This window comes from Sceloporus undulatus, chromosome 1 (genome assembly GCF_019175285.1).
Source record: "Sceloporus undulatus isolate JIND9_A2432 ecotype Alabama chromosome 1, SceUnd_v1.1, whole genome shotgun sequence".
Lineage (NCBI taxonomy): Eukaryota > Metazoa > Chordata > Lepidosauria > Squamata > Phrynosomatidae > Sceloporus > Sceloporus undulatus.
In genome coordinates, this window is record NC_056522.1 from 305,648,664 (window position 1) to 305,673,149 (window position 24,486).

The following is a 24,486-nucleotide window of genomic DNA, read 5'->3' on the forward strand; positions in this document are numbered from 1 at the left end:
ATTCCTCCCACTGCAGTACCTCAACCCCCCTGGTATTTCTTCCTCTCCAGTAACCCAAGCCCCCCCCAACTTACTCTAAAGCCCCCCCCCCCCCACACACACAAACATCTTTTCTATGCCCTTATGGGGAACAGACAGGATCATAGAAGCATCTGGTTATGTCCCCTGTGCCCAGATGCTAAATGAATAAAGCAGTGTTGAGACTTCCAGATGACCCCTTGCAGTCTCTTCCACCTCTATGATTATATGATAATACACATAGGTCATCAAAAAAAGTGGCTTTGAAACATTTTGCTTTGAATAATATATATATTTTCTTTTTTAAAATACTATTTCTCCCTTCCCCCCAGGGCTGCTACACTGTGATACTTAATTCATTTGAGACTTATGTGTACCTTGCAGGAGCTCTTGCCATTGGTGTTTTAGCTATTGAGGTATAGTATGCTTTGTTATACTAATAAGTTAAGATGCCTGGTTACTTATTCTCTGCTTCCTTCCTTCTACAGTTCTAGTGTAAATTTCTGCATATTATCTAGAAAAATTACAAAAAGGGAGTACAGTATACAAAAGGAAAGGGGTATGTGTAGAGAAACTATCCTGCACTGCCCTCTGGTGTTAGCAACAAATGCATTCACTTTTGAACACACCATCATTCTGAAATCAAGCCATGTTGCTCTGGAATGTCAGTATATAAAGGGATCTTGCAGCACTTTTTTGACTAACTGAGCAAAAGTAACTGTAGCATAAACTTTCATAGACTTGGTCTACTTCTGAGTTAGAGATGGTAAATCTCAATTTTCCAAGTCCCAATGGATGTAAAAAAAATGAAATAGTTTTTTGTCCAGTGGCTTTGAGACTTTGGGATTTTTTTCTTCCCTGCAATGATCAGAAAGTGCACAGCTTTCCCAGCGTCCCTTGAGAACGTCCCTTGAGAACTGTTCAGCTTTTAGTAATGAAAGAAAATCACACAACCTTCATATTTTGGGGTTGTGTAAAAAAAGACTGTTTAGGAAGCCGTGTGTGTATTTTGTGCAAGATTGCTAGTTTTGTTTTGTTTTGTTTACATAGAAACACATAATATTGCACAATAAAACCATGTGTGCCTCATCTTCAGTCAGCCTGAGTTTTGTAACGTTTGAGTTGTGCAACTTTTAAATGGGCAAAGGCTGTAGCCACAGTGTTGAACTCTTCACCACATTGTTTGCATTGGGATAGAGTGTGCAATTTAGTCTAGCATTTTGTGCACTTTTTTCAAGTACATTCTGTAGCAAAAAAACAACAACAAACAAACAAACAAAGCAATGGCTTTAATTCTGTTTGCTTGTTCCAATTAATGTTGACATGTTCAGTCGTTGAATGATGAGGTAACAGATAGGCAAATCCAACTGATACAATGGGCCTCCTCTATAGCATCCACTGGGTGACCTTGGGCAAGTCACATACTCTCAGCCTCAGAAAACCCCATGGTAGGTTCGCCTTAGGATGGTCATAAGTCAGAAACTACTTGAAGACATACAGCAACAAGTGGGTGGATGGGTGTTTTTAGAAAGCTGTGCAGTTTTCTGTGAATAGTAAAAAGACTGCAAGTGTAAGTGTTGACTGCAAAGCTGTTTCTCAAATTCTTGCAAAGTTCTCAGAAAGACAGTGTATCTTATGCCAGGAACAGAAAAAAATAAAAGTTCCTGTAATTTGTGGGAATTTTTAAAGCGTCACTAAATTCAACCCCAGCTGGGATATTGTGTAACTAAAATAAATTCACTGAATTTAAATGATTTGACAGTATGAGATCAAAGTTTTTTGTTTGTTTTAAAAAATACATGTTCACTTTAAAAGCTGTTGATATGTTCAGTCACTCATTAATTCTGTAGGTCTTTGGGTTTTATACACACCTACAGTATTGACCCATTGTTACTTGTTCTGTATTGCTGGTTAAACTATGGTGGGCAAAATCCTACATGGCAGTTACGAATGCATAAGCAGTGTAGTTACCCCTACCCCCTTCCCTACTTACCAGGCAGCAGCTGCTGGGATCGATGGGATCTGTTACACTGTTATTCGGGAAGCTGCTGATTGCCATTCCCTTCCACTGCATGAATGATTTCCAGTGTGAACGGCAGAAACAGAACCCCTGTTGCAACTCATCCTTGTGCCTTGTGTCCTCACTTGCATGGGGTGGGGAGCATCCTCCAGCTGTTTCCTAATTGAACGAACTCCTTTTGATCCCACTAACTGCTGCCCATTTACCTAGTTTAGGTGCTATGTAGGGATCGTGACAGTCATGATATAAGTCATGAGGGCTTGAATATAGGTTATGCATTCATAACATCTTCTCATTAGTATATGTGAAAGCCATTTGTAAGTTCTTCACTCATACTACTTAAGCATAGCAGAGAAATCAGCAAGAACATACTTCTGCCACACTGCAAATTCTGTATGGTACAGACCATGACTGTCCCTACGCAGATGTCCATGCCAGTGTGCTGATATTGGGAGGTGTAAGGCAGTGGATCTGGAGTCAGTAGTGCGTCCCCACCGCCCTCTGTCCATACAGAGACATTACAGATGGAGAACTTATGAAAACATGAACTAAGAATGGAAAGAAAACCAAAGGTCTGGTTAGATTATCTGCATGAAAAGGTAGAAGGTGGAATGGAATTGGATTAACAGAATCTTGCACAAAAGAGAAAGAAACAGAAGCCAGAGTTCAATGGGCAGTATGGCATGGAATTTTACATTTAAATACTAGAGTATTGCACGAGTTTGTATAACACAGGTTCACCTTCACACATCCAAAAAATATGTTCTCTCTAGGCATTTTCTAGGTCCTCTAGTGCAATTCTGTGGTATGCTTGCTGGAAGCTGGCTATAAAGTCACACTGGAAGACCTAGAGATTCCTAGAGAGAAAACTTCTCTAGGCATTTGTAGATTCTCCAGAGTAACTCTATGGTCAACCTCTGGCAGGAACACACCATGGAACTGCACTGGAAGACCTAGAAAATTCCTAGGGAGAACACTTTGTCATTCAACTGATCCCTCATGTAATACATATGCTCCCTTTATTAGAAGGTTTACAGTGACATTTACGTTTTTCACCACAAGGTGGGAACATAAGGTAATGTTGTCTTTAGCATCAATTGGTGGGAGCAACAGACAAGTCAAAGTAGAGGAATGTAGAAATCCCATGTCTTTGTGGCCTAAACAGCCTTTTCACAGATGAATTTTCTTTTTAAAATAGCATATCAACTTGTAGCAACAATATAAGGATCCATACATAATGTGTTGGTATCTTGGTTAAGCTTTGCCTCAGTTCTGTTTGATTTTTGGTTTTAGTTTTTTGTGGGAATGGGGGGTGGGTGGGTTAGTTTCCTTTATGCAAGGCTACAGAAGACTAGCTGCATTTTACTGCTTTAATAGTAGTTGACTATTCTTATTTCTGCCTCATTTATAGCTTTTTGCTATGATTTTTGCCATGTGCCTCTTTCGGGGGATCCAGTAAGAAGTGTTCCATGAGCAGCTGAGAAATTTCCAACCACATGAAGACAGGAAAGAGAGAAACAACTTTATTTTTGGTTAATAGAGTGGGGGGGAAAGGCTTGTAATATATGGATGACTAAATGGATTGTACTTCAGGGGCTGGAACTTTGAGGTGCTGGACACTACATTGTCTTCTCCCACGGGAGTCCTTCATCAGAAGCCACACACAATGGGTTGCACTAGGAACCTGGAAAACACAGAAGATGTGAACTCTTCTGGTCTCCATGAAGCAGGAAGTTGCATGGAATTCACATCTCTTCACACAACAGTGATATATCAATGATGTGTTGGTGGGAAAGAGGAAGACCACCTGTTGTGAACACAATTGATATTCAGCATCCTAAGGAACTGCTCAGCCAAAGCTTTGTGACATGTAAAGTTAGCCAATGCTTAGGCAGCCAGGAAGAAAGATGATGCTTTGACACTGACTTACCAGCCCTCAGCCAAGGTGGGGGACTAAACCACCACTTGTGAAAAATCCAATCAATGCAAAGGTTTCTTGAATTAGTAGGAAAGGATACTGCCTTCACCTGGAATCCTACTGAAGTGAGACCTACTGTGTTGGAAAATAAGGGGAGGGGGATTCTTTTCAAGGCCAGGAAGGGGTCATGTTAGAACCAGACATTTAATACATAGTTTTTCTTTGTCACAGTGAGTTTCCTGTTTAGTGTTTTGTGAGATGAGGAAAGAATTAGGCAGTTCTTCTATAGATTTCCTCACCTTTGCGGTGGGGTGTGTGTGTAGTATTATGATTTAGAATTGTTGGTGCTGTCACCCATAGGAAGAATTCTTTTGTCTTATTTCTTTTCTTTCTTTCTTTTTTTAATTAAAATTTTAGGTTGGGAATCATACAACCCTCTAGATGCTGAACATCTTCCAGCATTCCTCACAACTGGCTATACTGGCTAGGGCTGGTGGAATTTACAATTCCACATCAGGAGGGCTATATGATTCCTACCCCTACTCTATGAAAAAGTGTTAGTCCACTTCTTCCTTGGCCTCCTACGTATAGAGGCAGCCACCATCCCATGCCTTGTTTTTGCCCATACATCCTCCACTTTACTAGCTGCAGAGCTTTCTGACTGCGAGCTTCATCCTCCTGTTTGCGCCAGGCCTCCATTTCATCCAGCTTCTTGGCAGCCACCTTCTTCTTAACTTTGTCTTCTACCATTTTTTCATTTTGCACCTTTCCATTTTTCTCCTCATGCTGATCAAGCTTTTCCTCAAGTCGTTTCCTCCTTTTTCATCTGTTCTACCTGCTCCTGAGCTTGCAGCGCCTTGCAAAGATGCTCTTCACGCTTCTGCTTCATATTGTTGTTTCTTTTCCTTTTCCAATTTGTTTCTGATATTGTTCAGCCTCTTGCTTTTTCCTGATATTTTCAAACCATTGCTTCTCCTTTTTGCTTGAGGAACGGTTTTATAGTGCTGTTTTGGCTCACAGAGCCTGAGGTTATCATCAGTATTTTGTTCTTATGCACTATGTGCACGAATGTCTTTATTGATACCTTGCTTTCAAGACATGGAGAAGATGGAGCCTTTTTTCTTGGTAGAGACAGCATATCTTCTGTGTGTTGTTCATCAGTCTCACCACATGCTCTCTTATAGCTTGCTTGTCTCCCAACATTCTTGGATGGCTTATGCATCTCTTTACTCTTTTCAGAGCTGCTCACTTTGCAGTCTCCTTCTCACTGACCCTCTTCAGACTGTATACAATGAAGAGACATCTGGATGTTTTGATTAATCTCTTGAGAATGAGAAGTGGCATCTAACTCTGGCCTAGATTCAGTTGTTTTCATCGATTGAATGTACAGCAGACTGGGCTTCTCGCTGACCTTCTTGAATAGTTGTAGTGATGCAGGCCTTATGAGAACAAAGGAACATCCTTGTAGAGAAATCAGACAGAGCCATCTGCCATCTGGTATGGATGGTTTAATTGATCCTGATCAGCTCAATTGACATTGCAGCCAATACAACTGACAGGGTGGTCAAATCAATTGACTCTTGAACCATACAAGTCTCTTACTTTTAAAGGAAGAAAAAGCAGGTAGAGGAAAATACAGGATCATTAATTATTGCATGATTGGTTAATCCTCAACATTTGGATCTGGGTATAGGTAATAGCTAACTTTAGTAATTAACTAGAGGAAGGAACAGCTTATTTCTCTGTCTGGCAGGTACGAAGTTCTTCCACTTAATCCAATAGGCAAAAGCAAGAATGCCTCTGGTTAATTAGGAAGAATTTCTCCTACACATCCTGATGTTTTGATTAACCTTTTTGTAGTGATTCAGTGGGATCTAACTCTGGCCTAGATTCAGATGTTTTTTCATCAATTGAATGTACGGAAGCTTGCACTCCCACAAACAGCTGATGACCACTGGTCTGATTTATGCTTGAACCAAATCTTGGCAACAGATTTCTGGACCATTATTTCCCTTCTGACATTTAGTGAGTGCTGTACAACCAGAGAGGCTCTGAAGTTCTGGGACGGCCTACCCCTTTGGCTTCAGCGTACTGATTGACGTTTTGGTGCTCTGGGTGTCTGTGGGCTTTCACTGAAGTTCTCTATAACTTCGATTTCAGAAAGGCAACTTTCTTGGACCTGGACAGATACAATGTTGTATGTGTGCTGGGTTATTTACTTTCACTGGTTTTTGCAGCAGATATATTTGCAATTTTCAGCTTGGAAACTCCTTGCACCTCTTTTGTTATTTTACTCCTCCCATTAGAACTGATTTCTACTAGTAGTATCAGCTCTTACATTAAATGTGTACTTGCTTTATTAAGCGAATCATTTGAGGACCTGGCTGACCTGAGAGCTTGAGATCTAGTCACATGGAAACAAGGTGAGATGTTGTCTATTTCCAGTTTCATTATGCCCAAATCCTTTTGGTTAATCTGTTTCGAAGATGATAACAATTTACCACATCTTTTTGACAATCCAACATTCTTGGATCGCTTTTGGATCTTTTCACTCTTTTCAGAGCTGCTCACTTCTCGCTGACCTTCTTGAGTAGTTGTAGTGATGCCGGCCTTATGAGAATGAAGGAACATCCTGATGTTTTGATTAATGTAAACTGTTGGTGGTAGAGTGATAAGGATTCAGTCTTCTCACCACCTCCTCAGATAGTGGGGCTTTTGAAGTAATCACTGAGCCTGGGTGGAGGCAGGGCTTGAGTTCTCTCACCACGCTGGAGTTTTTAATGTGAGATGTAGTTTTCCCACAGATCTGGCAGCAAGGAAGGAAATGCTCCTTTTGGCTCATTTCTAAGCTTTTGAACGTTTTGTCACAACCATGTTATGTGCTAAATATGTTGACTATTTTCAATTTTTGTAGCTGTTGAGTAGCTTGTTGTCTTCATGTTTTATTGTGCCTTTCAGCTGGGGAGTCAGGAAATCCCCCTAATGGGAAGGAAACCATGGGAAACTCATTTGCAGTTATCCTTTCCACAATTTCTTTTGTGAATCTTGTGGTATTGCTTCTGCTTGTCAGCAGTTCTTACTTAAGAAAAAGCTGAGTGGAATGGGATGGAATGGAATGGAATAACATACCCTAACCAAAGTCTTTCCCCCCCTCCAAATTCAAGCTGTGGTTTTAATAGTATGTGATCCACTTAGATCCTCAAATCTAGCTTGAAGAAACAGGCACCAGTTAGTTGACCTTGAGGGCCGAATGAAGGCTCCAGTAGGCATTGGATGTCTTTCTTAGTGAGAGATTTTGATTCCAATATACTGACCATACAACAGATAGTAATGCAAACTATGACAAATCAAGGGGACATGCTACTCCAGGGGCAAATGGTAAGCACTGTATCCAACAGTAGGATGTAGCAGCCCTAAATCCCATCTTGGGAGAAAGGCATATATTTATATTCAATAAATATAAATACAGTAAGTAGGGACATCACTTCATGGAAAGCAGTTAATGACTGCAGAGAGAGCATGTTAGTGAGCATTCATTCCAAAAACCATGCCTTGACGAAAACATGAATACCCATCTGTTATGAAGTAAACAATAAGGAAATTGTTTTAAAAGACTATAATGCCAATCATATTGAATATTTGACTAATTGAAGAATTCAGATGCCAACCTAAGTCTTCATGTAGCCCTTGACAGTTTCTTTAATTAAAGGTGTGGTTTTCATGTTTCTTTAGTTAAGTTCTGTACAAATTCTACAACAAGGAAAATTTGTGACATCCCTGGAAAAATAGGTGTTACTTTTGATGATAATGCTTTTGTTTGTTCTGTAACAAGTATTGCCACTGAAGTTTTCACACATATGAAATATAATCATGACAAATAGGTGCTTAAGAATGACATACGTGTAGCAGAGAACTGAAATTTTGCTAGTGCACCTGAAAGAGCCTGAATAATCTAGTGTAGGAAGAATGAGTCCAACACAACATTGTGCGGAAGGAACCAAACCATGGCCTTATTAGACAAAAGTCCAAAGACAGAAGCAGAGACATGTACCAAACCACTATTTAGTCCAGTGTTGTTTGCTCAGGCAACAGTGGATATCCAAGATTCTGTAAAGTGTGACTAGACAAACTGTGGTCCTCCAGCTGTTGGATTCACAACACCAGCACAACCAGAGTTGAAGGATCTTGAGAATTGCAGTCCTACATCATCCAGAGGGCCACAAGTTGCCCACCCCTGCTGAAAGGAACTGAATCTGATATGTTCTGCTGTGTGGAGAGTACATGTTCAGCCACTGCGCTATGGCTTTATCTTAGAATAGCATGCTTCCTGAAAACTGAAATGGATCTAATCCCACTTGGAGTGATAATCAGAGCAGAAAAGGGGAGAAAAGAGCTTAGGAAGTTACTTTTTAAAACATGTTCAGTTATAATTGCAAGGTTCTAAAAGTAGAAAACTTTATAGTTACTTTTTAAAAAGTCATGCCTACCCTTTTCTCAAGAGTAACAATTCCTATTTTTTTTACTTTAAAAAAATTTAATGCTACAAGCCTGTTAGAAATCCCCACCAGAATCCTGCTAACCTGATACACTGTGTAACTTTACATATACCTAGCTACATAGCAGAGACTCTAAGAGACCTCTTTTACTGAATTGTGAACACTGTTTAGAGCACCCAATGTGCATTGATGCCTATTGGGCACTTTGCTGACTCTGCTACATAGCAATGTAACAGCAGCCTTGCACTGGATGCAGATGTTGTGCAGCAGCACAATTATAATTCCCACACATGTAAGTCTACTTACAAAGGTGTAAGGCCCCAACAGAATTCAGGCCACCTTCTCCTCATGACTACTTCATTGTTGCCTCCATATCAACAAAGCAGTACCATCACAGCTTTGGTAGAGAAGTATAATTAAAATAGTTCTACGTAATTATGGAAACTGTTGCTGCTGTTGCTGAGTTGTAGAGTTCCCTGTTAATTAATAGTTGATTCTCTGGAGGTCTCTGTCATAGGTGGACAAAACAAAATTGGAGAGCTTTTGATGACCGACAGCTAGCAACTGTGGGAAAGAACCTCAAGGGGAAGGTATAGGATTTTGAATATGAGATTTTAAATGTGAGACTTCAGAACTAATGACCAGTTGCTAGTCCCAACTATAGTACAGTCATTGATTCAGTGGGATTTATATGTATATTTGCCGTGTGTGTGTGTGTGCACCTTCAAATTTTTTCTGACTTATAAGGACCCTAAGAGACCCAAGGGAATATAGTGGTTAGACAATTCATGCTCAGCTATGCAGGAAACTGGCTGACTTCGGGCAAGTCACACTCTCTCAGCCTCAGGAAAGCAATGTCAACCCTCCTTTGAAAAACTTTGCAACGACATCCCCATAATAGGTTCACCTTAGAAATACTTGAAGCCAATATAAAGAGCAAGTACATTTCTATACCACTAATCAGTGCACTTAAGCACTCCCTAAGTGGTTTACAATGTGTAAACTAACTGTCCCCAACCAGGGACGTAGCCGGGGGGGGGGGGTTCTTGGGGTACGGACCCCCCCTTCCATTAGAAAAATGAAGGGTGCGTGCTTCTGCGCTGCCGTGCCCAAGCCCCATTATAATGGTGGCACTTAGTCTGGACCCCCCCCTTCCTAAAATCCTGGCTATGTCCCTGCCCCAACAAGCTGGGTACTCATTTTAGTAACCTACAGAAGGATGCAAGGCTGAGTGGACCCTGGAGCCCTGCCTAGGACTGAACTCACAACCTTGTGGCTGTGAGTGGCTTCAGTACTGGCATTTAACTGCTGCTCCCTGGTGCGTGCACACACACACGTAAGGTGAAACTTTCACAGGGCTTTCTGGGACTGAGAGCGTGTGACTCAACTAAGGTTCCAGGTAGGTTTCCATAGCTGAGCAGGAAACACAACTCTGATCTTCAGAATTGTAGTTCAGCACCTAAACCACTCCACTACACTGGCTCTAACCAATTGATCAAATGAAGCTACTTCATTTGGGAACAGCAGCTGACTTTAGGCCCAGGTTTTGACAAAATGCACAGCTAAAAATAGTCCCTAGCATTTTCATGTTGCAAAAGGAACAATTCTGCAACTGGTTCGATACCCCCCTCTCCTTCCGGGGAGAAAAATAGAGAGAGGGAGTCCCTGGTTTTAGTTGCTGTTGGGGCCCCACCACAGAGTAGATGTACCTTCCTAAGTTAAAGACTGGGGTGATAGGCTGCAATTCTGAATTTGCTGGCTTGAAATAATTTTCTTTTCCTAGTGAAACAAATGGAAATTCCAAGTGCTGACAGACTACCAAGAGTGTCCACCAGGGTGTTATTTTCCAATGCTGTTATAAAGGAACAACTCTGATGCTGGAGATTGATGCATCTTTTGTCTCCCAATATTTTTAGAGAAAGGACACATTCTAGCATGACATTCTCTGGCCGAAATCTCTTTGAAATCTGTGTGAGCAGTTTAAAGGTCTTGCAGTTTTTTCCCCTTCTGAAGTGGAGATTGCAAAGGAGAGTTTCACACTGGAGTTGTGTCCATCTTCTGGTTTTGAGTTTATGAACCCACATTCACCCAGTTCCTTCCATTGTCTGTTGTTGTCACTGTTGCAGGTGGTTGGGAAATAAACCACTTGTCAAATAAATGTTGGAATCTATTTTAAATGTTCCTTTTATTAGAAAGCTAGAGCTAATTTAACTTGTATTCCCTATTGTAATGCTTTTTTATATTGAAAGAGGGTTTTTGTAACATAAAACAGAACACTACTCTGAAGCATTTTGCACAATTTCTGTGTGCATTTCTTAAAAAAAAAATAAAGATAAAAATAAAGACACTGTGATAACCAAGCAGCTTTTCTTTTCACAGTTCATGTGTGTTTCTCACTTTTGCTTTCTCTCAAAAATAGTAATGGAATGTTTATATATTAACAGTGAGCTTTACTTAAAGCCAAAATGCAGAACACTAGCTCTATCAAGAACTGGAAATGGAATACGATCAGCCTACAGCTGCTTTTTTTTGTTCTTTTTCAGATTATGAAGTCGAACCATAAAATACAATAATGTGTGTTAAACAGTTAGCTTTTGAAATACATAAATGCATGACTAGCAAAGTTATCCACAATAATCTATTGCATTTGACTGTATGTTATTTAAATTCCGTACAAAAATGCATTTTTATGAGCATGTTCGTTGGTTTCAAGGGAAAGTTGGTTTGGAGAACCTGCCTCAGTTCTAGTATTTTTAATAAGTATGTGGGGTCTTTTATAAATTTAATAATACTTCCTTCTTCAATTGTTACTATGTTCATATACTAGTCAGCTGGCCAGAGAGGACATATTCCTTTCTTTGAAGCAGTTGTGATGCTTTCTCGTACAAAATGGATTGGAAATCCACTTAAAGTTTTTGAAACAGTTAAATGGGATAGAGAGACTGGAAGTTATTTATGAGTAGTTGCTCTTGCAGGCTTCCAAGAAGGGCAATTCATCTTTTTCCCCTGAAAGAGGGTTGGTCTTCAGACACTGAATGACAAAAACAGCTTGTGGTGCACTCTTTGCCTACCCCACCTTTGTCAATTGTTATTACTTTGCTACTTGGGGTAGGTTAGTGCGATGAGGATCGACAAAGTCATATGCCCAATGGACATCTGCATATGATTCTACTCTGTGTGTTCTTGCACTTTTCAAGGCAAGTTTGGGCAAATGGTCACATGGATGCTTCTCCCCCATCCCCTTTTCTAAACTAAAATTTCTAAACTAAAAAGAAAGGAAGGCCCAAGGTTGTTATTTTAATGTAATTATGACCATCACCCCACACCCGGCAACAGTTCAGCTCTAGTTTTTGGACATCAGATGACAGCAACTCTGAAAGGATTCTTTTCTTCTGCAGTTGATATGTCTGAAACAGATAATCCCTCAACCCCACCCTCCATGGAACAAAATGCTCAAAGCCAGAGAGTAATTGCTGAAAATCAAACTTATTTCACACAGTGTACAGACCATCTTTTCCAGAGACCAAGAATGGTAAGTGACACTTGAATGTAGCATGAACAAAAATTGCTCCTGTGGAGGAATTTAGCCTCACACTGGACTACTAGTCACTATCCTTGGATTTTAAAGTCTACACATGAATCACTACATTTATCAAAAGTTCAAGACAATTTGAGGATTTCCATTTGATGTATGGTCTTCATGTGGCCATTAGCTGCGATGCACATAGTTGTCCAAGTTCATGCACATTTGATAAATCCCAAAAGATAAGTGAGGCAGTTTTGGGGGGGCGAGACCCACTGCAGCCAAAAGACAGCACACGTTGCCAGCTGTCCATGGAACATTTCTGTGCCTTTACAAATACAATTTTGTTCTTGCCATGAGTATAAGGGTGTTGCTTTGATTTTAAACGTTAAGCACGGTTATCTGGTAGGTAAAGTTCTGCATCCCAGAAGAAAGCAACCTACCCTTGATTAGTCTGTAGTTGTTGCACCTTGGCTCATCTTAGGTGGTCTGTACTGGTGAGCCTTCAAATCCACATCAAAAGATATAGTTCTCCTGATTTTGGGCAACACACACAAAAACTATCATGAGATGTATATTTAAAGGTAGACGTGAAGTTCTTCAGTATGGGTTGTTGTTTTTTAATAAAAACCTAGACTGTAAAATTCTAGAGCAAAGCCTTAAGCAGTACATAGTGGGTTCATTTCTAGGCCTCCTTGGGGATAACAAGCACCTTCCAATTTCATCTGAAGGTTTTGGCAGATAATTCCAAGCTGGGGACGGCAGGGGAAAGACAGAGACAGATGAGATCTCCAGTGCTGGCCTGTCTGCCTCTTGACTACACACAGTCTGGGAAAGACACATAGGCAACCCTGGGCAGACTGGCAATACCTCAAATGTCCCCATAATCTACTCTACACTACCCTAACATCATTTTTCTTTTTAAAAAGGTATAATAAATAAGAGTGGATTCAATGAATTAGGTATAATTTAAACTTTTATGCTAATCCTGATTTATTTTGGTTAAGTGACTGAATGGTTAAAAAATAAACACTGATAACTGAAAGTTTGGGATGTCATTCAAAACTAGTAAACATGGCAGAGGCCATCATAGATGGGGGACAGCATATATATCCCTAGGCTGAATGGCTCCTCCTACTCAGCATAGCTAAGCTACCCAGGGGGTTGTGTGGTATTCATGCCCACAAAAAACACCTGGGAGTGGGGTAGAGGGTAGGCAACCCACATGCAAACTCCTTCCCAGAGCTATGGTTTAGAACAGGATACATTCAGTCACTCAATACATCTGATGGGGAATGCAGCATTCCTGTTGGGGTAACATGCCACCATACAAATGAAGTGACACAGGAATCGACAGAACATGGAAAAATTAATTTTCTGGCTGGGGTGTTCTGCAGTTTTAGTTCAAAAATTAACTTTCCCAAACTCTGGGAATCAATCCCACCATCCCACTCCACCCCTATACACACATCTTCATTTGCTTTCAAGAACATTTCAATTTCACAGACGATGACCAACCACCAAAACCAAGGGGTTTGAATTAAATAGCAACTTACACATCACTGTGGTGTATGTGCTGAACTAGCCAAGGAATACATGAGTACTGTTCATAGCAGCTTATTCCTGAAAATTCCTTGGCTACTTATTTATAATTGTGTTCCAATATAGGTAGAGAACATATTTTCCCTTGCAACATAAGGGGATGAATGGCAGATGTTTCCAATACCCTGTGTTCACACTTGTTTGCTTTAACTGATGTAAATGGATGGTTTCTTTTATCTCTTATATGCTTCCCTTTCCCCTTTTCCCAGTGTTATCTCTGGAATCACATGGGGTGGGGTTCTGTAATGCCTGGCGCCACAAAAATAAATCAATACAAGCAACACTCAGTTGCAAGAAGGGGAAACTGACCCATGGGGAAGCAGTAGGTGATTCGGATATTTTCACCAGTCCTCCTTCAAAAATCCATCAGTTTTCCATTAAATTACTAGGCTCATTGGTTCCTAAAACATCAGAGGTTTGCAGACATGGCAGTGATATTAACATCCAAGCGATCACTTAGCCGCTGAGCCCTGACTTTTCAGACATTAAGCCAAAAATGGATTTAGTATTACTAGCAGTGCCTGTGCAATCTCAGGCAAGAAACATCTTTTGGTGGTAGGCAGCATAACTTTCAGTCTGCAGGCCACTGCAATCCTCCTAGTCTGCCATTAATGAGGGTTATTTGGCAGCTTTTGCATTCTGAATTCAGCTTTGAGGGATTGCTCCATTTCCACATGTCCCTTCACTTTGATCATGTGCCACTTTTCTCTGTAAAACTAATCCCTCCACAACCACCTAGATCTGATTAGCCCTTGTTAGCTCCACATTCTCTTTTCTCACCTACTTTGGCCTACCATCATTCTCCAGACTGGCTTTGATCTCTCCTCTTCAAGCTCTGATGGCAGCAGTAAACACCAGTTCTGGATTTATACATTGATGCATGCCTTAAGGAAGTGTGATTTTAAAGACAAAATATAAAATGTACCAAAAGAAAAAGAAGAATGTAAAATGTTTGACAAGCCCCTCTGCCCACCACCCCACCCACATCCCAAAAGTCTTGAAGATTAGATTTTCTTGGGCCTGCGTCCAACTTGGTAATAATAATAAAGGCTGATAAGTACAAAGAGGACCCGGCTGGTAAGAAGAAGAGTCGCGCCTGTGGATGCTCGACCACTTTCCACCAGTGTGATGATTGTAACTGAAAGAGAAAGAAAATAGGTTAGGAGCAAACACATTCACACATGCAAGTAGTCCTTCTCTGCCATCTAGGATTTTTCTTGTGAATAGAGAAAACCTTGCTACCAAATGTTGCAGGATCCAAACTGTGTAGAATAGTCTTTGCCAATGAGGAATTGCCAAGAGAGGTTGGAATACAACTTCCATCATACTGTATCCTGTAAGCACATGAAACAGCCTGTTGGGGGAAGAATGGCATGGAAAAATGTGTGTTTGTGCTGAGGGTGCGCTAAGACCAGCATGAAAGACACAAATGTCACTCTCTGTGCAAAAATACCAACTGATTGCAGAAAAAAGCAGGTGGACATTTCTAAAACCAGCTGCAGACTTCAGAGTAATCGGTGAAACATACCTTATGTTGTCTTTTTCACCATTAAAATTAGGTAGTGTAAATCTAAGCAACTAACAAAGTTATGGAGAAAAGAGCAATTCAGCTGCCAGCTAAAAAGTTTCCATTTTTGAAGCTGAAATGTATATATTGACAAGGAATAAACAGCTAAAGCAAAGATGGAGAAGCTTCAGCTCTCCAGGAGTTCTGGACTTCAACACAATCACCATGGCCAAAGGCAAGGGATGGAGGGAAGTGCAAACCAAAATATCCCAAAAGTTCCTCACCTCCTAAAGCTTAAAGAGATGCCATACTGACTGCTTTGGGCAGGGAAGGTAGAAGGAGCAGCCTCCATCCTCCACATAAGGCTGCTCCATTTTCCTTTGGTGCTCAAAAATAGCCACAACAATGAAAATGCTGCTGGAATCAATTAGGGACTGGAAAACATGGGAGCTCCTCCTCAGTTCTTGTTGCGCATTGGATGCATGTTAAGGTTACAGAAGAAGGTAACTAGATACTTCCTTCCTCAAGGGCAGAAAAATTAAACTGCAACTCCAGATATCACAGACAATGGTGTTCGATCAGGGAAGTGACACATATACCCCATCTCTACAGTCTTAGAAGACAGATTTTAAGGTGTTTGTATATTGATGCATTTGCATCTTGATATGAAAATGCTTTTCAAGAATAGTAAATAATGGTGAAGATGGGAGTATTGTACAATGTTTCCTATGATATTACCCTTTTTCTGACTCTTCTGCACTGCACTGTTTCTCGGGGGAGGGAGGGATCATCCCAATTAAAATCTTCTTTCCAAGGATAGTGGTGTCTTTGGAGATATAAAGACCACCTGCGAGGGTTTTTTGTCCACCCATGAACATGAAAGTGTGTCCCAAATCACCCCATTGAAAATATGATGAGATCTTTCACATGTGGAGACTTTGTGAAAATTCCTTTTGTGTAACACATTGGCTTTTGCACCAATCTGTTTTTCAGCAGACGTCAGAGTATATTTGTGTCAAAAAATGTTCTTCACAAATGATTTTTTTCTCAAATAATTTGTAAAATGTGAAAAATCATAGAAAATGTGCAAAAGGTCTCACAATCTCACCAGGCAGGGAGAAAACTTTTGTTTACTTTTGGAATTTTTCTTTCTTACAGAGGAAATGAAATAAATTAAGATGTACATCCCTAAGCCTTCTGTTTCCATACACCCAATTTTAATCATACAAATAATTTCCTGTTAAGGACAGGAAACAGGAAGCATTCTCACTTGGCACTGACAAAGAAAATTGCTAAGAATGGAGACAGGAAGGGAGTTTTGATCTAAATACAATTTTTAGTTCCGAATAGAGCAGGCCTATTATAGCAATTGAATTTACATAAATATTGATTTACTGAGTTCTCATTGATATAATGAGTCTATACTAAATTGCAACAAACAATTGAATTTAGGTTTGAAATGCTAAAATGTGACACAGTACATTTCTTAGAAGAGTCAATGTGGTGTAGTGACTATGACTTTGGAGACCAGAGTTTGAATCCCTACTCAGCCATGGAAAACCACTGGGTGATCTTGGGCAAGTCACAATCTTTCAGCCTCAGAAGATGACCAACCAAGAAAACTCCATGACAGGTTCATCTTAGAGTCGCCGTAAGTTGGGAATTACTTGAAGACAGACAACACCACACACATTCATTTGTTATATAAGAAATAGCTCTGGCATTATAGAAGGTAATGACAAGCCTTCTCTGAATAAATTTTACTAAGAGAACCCTAGGATACAGTTGGCATAAGTAGATGTTGTCTTGAAGGCACATAACAAAAAGTAGCAACAAGAGTTAAATAAAAGTACCAGAAGCCAAACAAAAAGGGTACATCCCTTTCCTTACAGCTCCTCACTCTTACTCAATATTATTCCTAGCTCCAATCTCATGGCCTTTTCACCAGTACAGCAAGAAGCTATGTAATTAAAGCACTGGTAAAGCTCTGGATCCAAAACAATAATGCACCAGTGTGGTTTCATGGTTAGAGTGCTGAACCGGGACTTGGGACATATAAGTTAGTCTCCACTGAGTCATGGGTAATCATGGAGCCTACTGCACCTTACACGGTGTTGTGAGGATAAAGTGGGGAAGAGTTGAATAGTATGTAAATGTAAATAATAAATGTTACTTTTCAACCTACAGGTTTCCCCTATTTTGACAGTAGGCACATGCTTCACCCTTTGTTTCAATCTTACTAAACTAAAGATGTCTCCTTACCCAAGAACTGTACCCCAAAATAACATGATTCTGTTAGCAGGGTCCAACGGATGATGACCTTCTCAGCTGTGTACAGGGCATTCCACATGATGAGGGAGATACCTAGAGGAGGATTGGAGAGGAAGTGATAGAGAAGGCAAGGAAACATCTGCTTTAGAATAACAAAGGAATGTAAATTCTTCAAGCTATTGAAAGTGAGGAAATGGAGACCTCCCTCCACCCCATTTTCAGTTATCACAAGGCATCCTCAATAAAACTGTAGGGAAGATTCTATCATACCAATCCCAAAGCATCAAAACATTTATTTTATTTTATTTTTTGCAGTACACTCTCAAATTCATCAGCCATCAAAATCACTGGCCAAGCTAGCTGGTGCATTCTGGGAACAGTAGTCCAACAATGGACTACAGTTATTTAAAATAATAAACAGAATAACAATGTATCTTTTCCAAGCTTTGCACCTACCCTATCAAGCCCCAGTCCATGTGCCTTGGCCCCTTTCTCTAGCCACCACAGGCCTCAGTATACATGGCTAACATAGGATGTTGCTCTCATGGGGCATTTGGTGCAAGATAGGGGAAGGATGCACAATGTATGTGGCCTGCCATCATAGCAAGATAAGTATTGTAAATGAGTTGGAAAAACATAGCCTTCAAAAAAGATCTAATGAAACAAACACACCCTTATCTTTTTTCCCTTTTTTTTTAACCTCCTGAATTTTCTAACACTATGCCCTGCATAATCTGAGGCTTTGAGAATAATTTAACAGTTTTTACAGTATTATTTTGTTATTTAGACAGTTGAAAGCTTTTGCTATAAAGTGAGAAAATAGTTTTAAAAACATAAAATCAACATTTTGAAGCCTGGGTGTATTACACAGGAATACACACACACTTTGAAATCTTGTTGTAATACCCAAATGTACTTCTCCCATCTGTGTACACTACATAAACATAATCCTCTTCCTCCAAAACCCCCTTACAGTACCTTTTTGCCCCCAATTACTCCTGTCAAATATGTTCACCACCCTCCTAGTACTACTGCACTTTCTAGGGATTTGCAAGAAATCCCCTATCCCCTAGCATTTTTGTGTCATGCCATGACTGTGCCCCCCTTTTATTTCTCACACCCAAAAGGAACCGACACCAAGAGCAGCCTACTAAGGTTCTAGAGAAGTTGACTTAGTATGTTACTGATCTGCTTTCAACAGCTCTTGCTGCTTCATACATTTCAAAAGAGGCTCAAGGCAAAGCTAATAATAACCTTCCAGGACCTCAGGTGGAAGAAATGGGATAAGTGGTTGGTTTATCTGTTTCTGTCCCTTTCACAGTATGTTAAAAAACACGCGTGCTTACCCAGTCAACCCTAGGCATGAAGAAACTGCCAGACAACACTGAGAGAGATGAAATCACATAGAAAGGTAGGGGATGAACAGAGATCAGAATGGAGCACCCTCTTGCAGCCTTAACAGAAATGGCAGAGGCAAAATTTGCTGCAAGAGAAGTCAGTTTTACTCAAGGCTGTACATCCACTTCTGACCACCAGATGCTGCTGCAAGCTCACAAGATCATCACAGAAACTTTTCCAGTTGTACTGGAATTGTCCATAATTACCAGACTCGAGCCTTTTCTGACCCACTGCCATGAGGACAAGAATTGCTCTAACCAGACTTTGTCCAACCCACCCTTAGAAAAATTAAGAAGAATGTGGCACGCATAAGGCAGTATGGAGCAAATCAATAGTACTGAAATGTGAATAGTGAGCCTCTGCTTGTCCCTAAAACAAGGATGGGGATGAAAAGAAGACAGTCTCTCTACATACACTTCAGGCTATTTTCAAAGACATGAAACATAAATTTTGTTTTTCTTAAAGAGAAAATATCCAACATGGTGAACAAATCACACATTAAGACAAGTTCAGTTTATCACAGCTACTTGAGACATTTCCATGGTTCTCTTCACCATCAACACCTTTCCTAAATTTGACAAACATCTAAAGCTGAGGAATTGTCAGCTGTATATGCCAACCTCCCAAAGATAAAGCTCTGTATCAGTCTGGGCATGTTGTTGGACTGCATCTCCCATCAGCCCCAGCCAATAAACCTCAAGGGAAAGGATATGAGCTACATTTTAACTAATAGTTAACTATTAGTTAGTTATTAGTTATTATTAGTTAACTAATGCCTGGAACAAGTTGTCTATCCTTGACTGAGGGAACTAATATGTAGTGCCCCCCCCTCAGGAAATCTAGTCCCATCCCTTAGCATCTGCCCAGCTATTCCTACTAGGATAAATAGCCCTACTTACAGTTGTAAACTGCTTAGACACTGCTAGTTTGGTATGATGCGGTATATAAATGAAGCTGTTTGTTTTGTTCTTGGTTATCAAATTACTACTCACTAAGCAAGGCTCCTCCATACAGACGGATGGGCATCTTACTGTTGACTGATTCTTCTTCAAAGACAGCATCGTAGAGCTGCTCAGGAAAGGCAAGAGCCTAAAGGCAAGAAATAAACATCAAAAGAGAGGAAAATCCACCCTTGAACCTCATTTGCCCAGGAAAACAATCTTCGGTTTAAAGGTAGGCAAGAACTTGTATGGATGTGGTGAGCACCAGTTCTTGCAAATGGAAGCTGAGGCCCTGATTTGGATCAATGCCTCCACGTCATGATGAGGTTAAAAGCCAATGAGGAGTACATAACTGTTATAGAAAGCAATGGGACAGAGGAGAATGGAAAATGTTTGCTTCAGGGCAGAATATTAAGTGTGCATGTGAAGGGACACATTTTTTAGATCTTGAACACCCAACATCAGTGTAGGAATTCACTTACCATGATGGCAACCCCAGAAAAGATGATGGCTGACACAAACTGCCAAACCCTGCAAGATCAAAAGGAATATAAGCAAGCTTTGGATGATCTGAAGGCAACAGCTCCTTCCAGTCAGTTTTACATAGATAGCTGATGCCTTAGAATCAGAACTGGGGAAAATAAATTTTGGGACTACAACTCCCCAACTCCCCAACCATGGTGATACTGGCTGGGGCATTTGGGAGCTGTAGCAAAAAGCAACCTTGCCAGGTTCTGTCTATGATCAGTGCTGTTTCTGTGACAAGGGGCACTAGAGTTGCCTTTCTTGATTGAAACGAGAGGCAAGGAAAATGTAATGAAAAAGAGAAAAAGGAAGCAGCTGCTGGGCCATTTTTTAGTTCAAAGGCTTTGTATTAACAAATAATGAACAAACAAATAAAGACAGGAGAGATGTCCTCTCATTTTAAAAACATGAGGAAGACCATAGAAATTGGCCACACTAGGCCTGTTTCTCCATCACCGAGGGTAAATCTATCACTAAGGACTGTTGCTCCATCACTGGCAAACAGGGGAGAAATGCTTTTGAACGAGGCCAGATGGCAATTTAAAACATACACACACAAGCAAAGTCTCGCCATTTTATCTGTTTCAAGTGGATATGGCTATAGAGGTGTCGATGTAAAAATCAATAACCCATCCAAAGCACCCATCTGTTTTGTGAATATTGCTAACAGTTACACATTCCACAAACACCTAAAATAGAATCCTATGAACAGATGCATTGTTGCCTGTTTCATCTTCAGTTTAGTTTCCTTTGCAAATATATTGCACAAGTCACTCAGAGACACTTCACACCATACCACATGGGTTGGTTGACAAACTTTTTATGTAGCTAAATTTCATAATCAGATTTTACGGCCAGCAGTTTTGACTACTGCGACAAAATAACCTTGGATATTACATTTTCTGTTGTGCAGATTCCACCACAATTTATTTTAGAAGAAATCTGAAAGATTCCAAACCTTCCCCTTGGAAAGTTGTTCCCACTACAACTTTCATGTTGTTACTTGGACAAGGCTGGTGTATCACCTACCCATTTTTGTGACACTGACACACAGAGCAACAAATATACATGCACATATGAAGATCCTTCCATGTGGCATTGTCACAACTTTGAAATGCTCTCCCAAAGAAAATGGGATTGGTGGTGGCCTTGTTTGCTTTCAGGGTACAGGGAGCTACATTAAAATGCTCCCTTTCACCCAGGCACTTTAAATTTTAATTGAGGGGCTCTTTTTATCATTTGTTTAAAGTAATGTTATGCTTGTTGTCAGTTTACTGACAGAAGAGACTTTATGCCTCTTATTTTCTAATTAGCTGAGGCAATTCCAACCACCCACTGTATTTGTTATTTTAAAATGTTGAGTACAACAGTCTGGGATCCCTTGTGGAAGGAAATTATCCTTTCTAAATGAAATTATTGTTACTGTTAATTACTTTTATTGTTACCAAATGAGATTCCTGTGCAAGGGGAAAGTATGGCCCATGTGCATTCAACCACCAGTGCTATTTTTGTGGTTTCCAATTACCCCCAAATAAAGTATTTGAGGGGGGGAGACTGTCCCCCCAAATGTCCTTAATGTCTTCTAGGATCATGGAGGGCAATTTCAATATACTCCCTCCTGTGAGCTATATTAGGCCCAGAAGAAGCCTTTCGTTGAACAAGAAGTGAACTTCTAGATCACTGTCAGTATTAAAAATGGCATCTACTGTGCTTAACAAGGACTAGTGTATTGAAAATGTGTAAAATTGGCCCCAGTGATCTCCAAGGCAGTGCCACTCAAAGGGGGTGCTCCCTTGACTGATGCTTGTTCCCAAGCCATTGGTTGCCATTCTTTGGTGAGTTTCCAGGAAAGAAAGAAATAATTGTAGCCAACTGGAACAATATGGCGCTTGGTCTCTGGCACACTGGGTGGGTGGGTGGGTGATCCCAGCCTCTCACAGTCAGATAGTCTGAACAACACTCTATTTGGGGATGTTGAGAGAGGGCAGCACCTCTACAAGGTCCTCTGACATTTACTGATCCTTGGCTTAAGCTAAGGAGCATGGAGTTATGTCAGATTCCCAAGCATTAGCCATGCTGGCTGGGATATTCTGGGGAATGTAGCTTTCGGTTTTCTAATTTTTGAGACAGCCATACAAAACTGGGAAATTATTTGATGCATATTTTCCCACTTTCACAATCTGTACTGACAACAAAACTGGATAAGCTAATTTACAGAAGATTTCAGGGAACAGTTAAGCAGTTCTTTGACCACATTGTGGGCCATCCCTTGCCCTGCTTTGTCCTTGGCTCACACATGCTCTGCCTGGAAACTTACCTGAGTCCCAAGGGTTCCCTCACAGCAAATTTAATTTCATTGCCCAGGACTTGACTGATCTGAAATTCAAATGAGGAAAATGAGGAAACTGACTCAGCCAGTCTGCAAAAATACTGTCTCAGAAGAGAAGGGAAAGGGGGAAGAAGCCTTAGACTTGCAACAGCCACATTTCTTCCTCAAATCTTTTCCCATTGTCCCACTTGCACAGAAGCAAAGGGATACAATGATGATGATTACCTGCAAGGTGAAATGTCTACTTAAATACTTACATATGTACTTGATTGTTCATTCCAAGCAAATAGAGAACAAGTAATCTACACCTAGTTAGCAGTCACACCTTGAAACAACCACTATTATCCTGCAAACTGTTTAAACACCGAAGAACAAAACTTGGAAGGGCATCTATGAAAGAACTATTATTATTATTATTATTATTATTATTATTATTATTATTATTATTGTGCCATAAGTTTACACAGCGCTTTACATAGTCATCAACCAAGAAACAGATAAAACCTGCCTACGGCGTACAATCTAAAATCGAAAGCACCAAAAATTATAAAATAACAACTTATAATAATATGTAAAAAATTTATAGCAAATAACAATAAGAATCAAACAACATGGCAAATCACACTAACAATAAAAAGCAAAGAAATTAGAGAAGATCTTGAAGTGCAACGATATTTCACTGAATACTAAAGTTAGAATTGTCCGTATCGTATTTCCCATCATTATGTATAGATGTGAGAGCTGGATGGTAAGGAAAACTGACTTAAAGAAAATCAAATCATTTGCAATATGGTGCTGGGAAAGAGTTCTACGGATACTGTGGACTGCTGAAAATACAAATCAAATCTGAACTGTCCTTAGAAGCCAAAATGACTAAATTGAGGCTGCCATACTTTGTCATATCATGATAATGCATGACTCACTGGAAAAAAACTAGGATGCTAGGTACGGTAAAAGGCAGCAGGGGAAAAAAGAAGACCACATTCCAGGTGGATAGACTAAATTAAGGAAGCCATGACCGTGAGTCTGTAAGAACTCAACAGGCCTATCTAAGGATAGGGGCCTTGGAAATGTCTCATTCATAGGGTCACCATACATCTGACTTGAAGACAGTTAACACACCACACAGGGCAAGAAGTAACTTGTCTGACTGACAGTCACTCCAGAGGGTTTCATTCATCCTCTCCAGCCTTGCCCAAAGATGTCAGGGAGAAATATCTGTGTCCTGCCACATGATTTACCCCCATGGACCTGCTAGAGGCTCCCATTTTGGGTAAATCAATTCCTGGTTTTATTTGTAATGCTAAAGGAGTTGTCTGGGGTGCTGAATTTATTTTAGGGATAGGATTGATACCTTGGATAGCATCTTTAGAGCTTCAACTAAAACCCAGAATAGATTCAGTGTCCCATTGACATGGATGCTACTAGACACTGACACATCAACCTTCCCTAGAATTATTGTGTTCTGTTGAACAGCTCTGGGGAAAAGATTGGCTGAGGAGGCAAAGTGAACCATACTAAGAAAAGCAGGCAGCTGCAGGCAGGCTTCAGGGAAGTTAACCTCAGAAGGCCCATAAAGCATCATCCTGTTTGCAACTGAATTCTTTAATTCTATACAGGCTTTGTTTCTTTTCTTTTCTTTTCTAAAAAGGACCCCCCCCCCCAAATATATATATATATATTGTGTACAAAGAAGGAGGAAATGCCAATGACTAAAATGCTAGAAGCAGGAAAAGGGAAGTTGGCTGGATATACTTTCTCAGTTTAGATAATTGATGCTCATTATGGATAATACCTCTAACAAAGTAGACTTCTGGCCACATTTAGTCTTTGAGCTTTCCTGTTTTTTCAACCATTGCCTACATTTTTGAGCCTTGTGGCCCGATGAAGTATTATGGAGAATTTCAATGCTCAAACAGTCCTGGGGCATTTGGTTTG

General features: G+C 40.3%; 2 protein-coding genes across 4 annotated transcripts in view; one reads left to right on the forward strand and one right to left on the reverse strand.

Moving 5' to 3' along the window:
* Positions 1-9,505, forward strand: part of TSPAN18 (tetraspanin 18) — a 249,505-nt gene extending 240,000 nt beyond the window's left edge. For all 3 annotated transcript variants that reach the window (XM_042477706.1, XM_042477721.1, XM_042477713.1), the window contains 2 exons: positions 351-434; positions 3,450-9,505. In XM_042477706.1, coding sequence (XP_042333640.1) covers positions 351-434; positions 3,450-3,497 — 132 coding nt within the window. In that variant the 3' untranslated portion in view covers positions 3,498-9,505. The remainder of the gene's footprint in view (positions 1-350; positions 435-3,449) is intronic.
* Positions 9,506-11,922: 2,417 nt separating this feature from the next.
* The window catches only part of TP53I11 (tumor protein p53 inducible protein 11), a 65,808-nt gene continuing 53,244 nt past the window's right edge, over positions 11,923-24,486 (reverse strand). The window contains 5 exon segments of the mRNA XM_042456210.1: positions 11,923-14,715; positions 17,347-17,448; positions 19,746-19,842; positions 20,177-20,225; positions 22,537-22,595. Coding sequence (XP_042312144.1) covers positions 14,582-14,715; positions 17,347-17,448; positions 19,746-19,842; positions 20,177-20,225; positions 22,537-22,595 — 441 coding nt within the window. The 3' untranslated portion in view covers positions 11,923-14,581.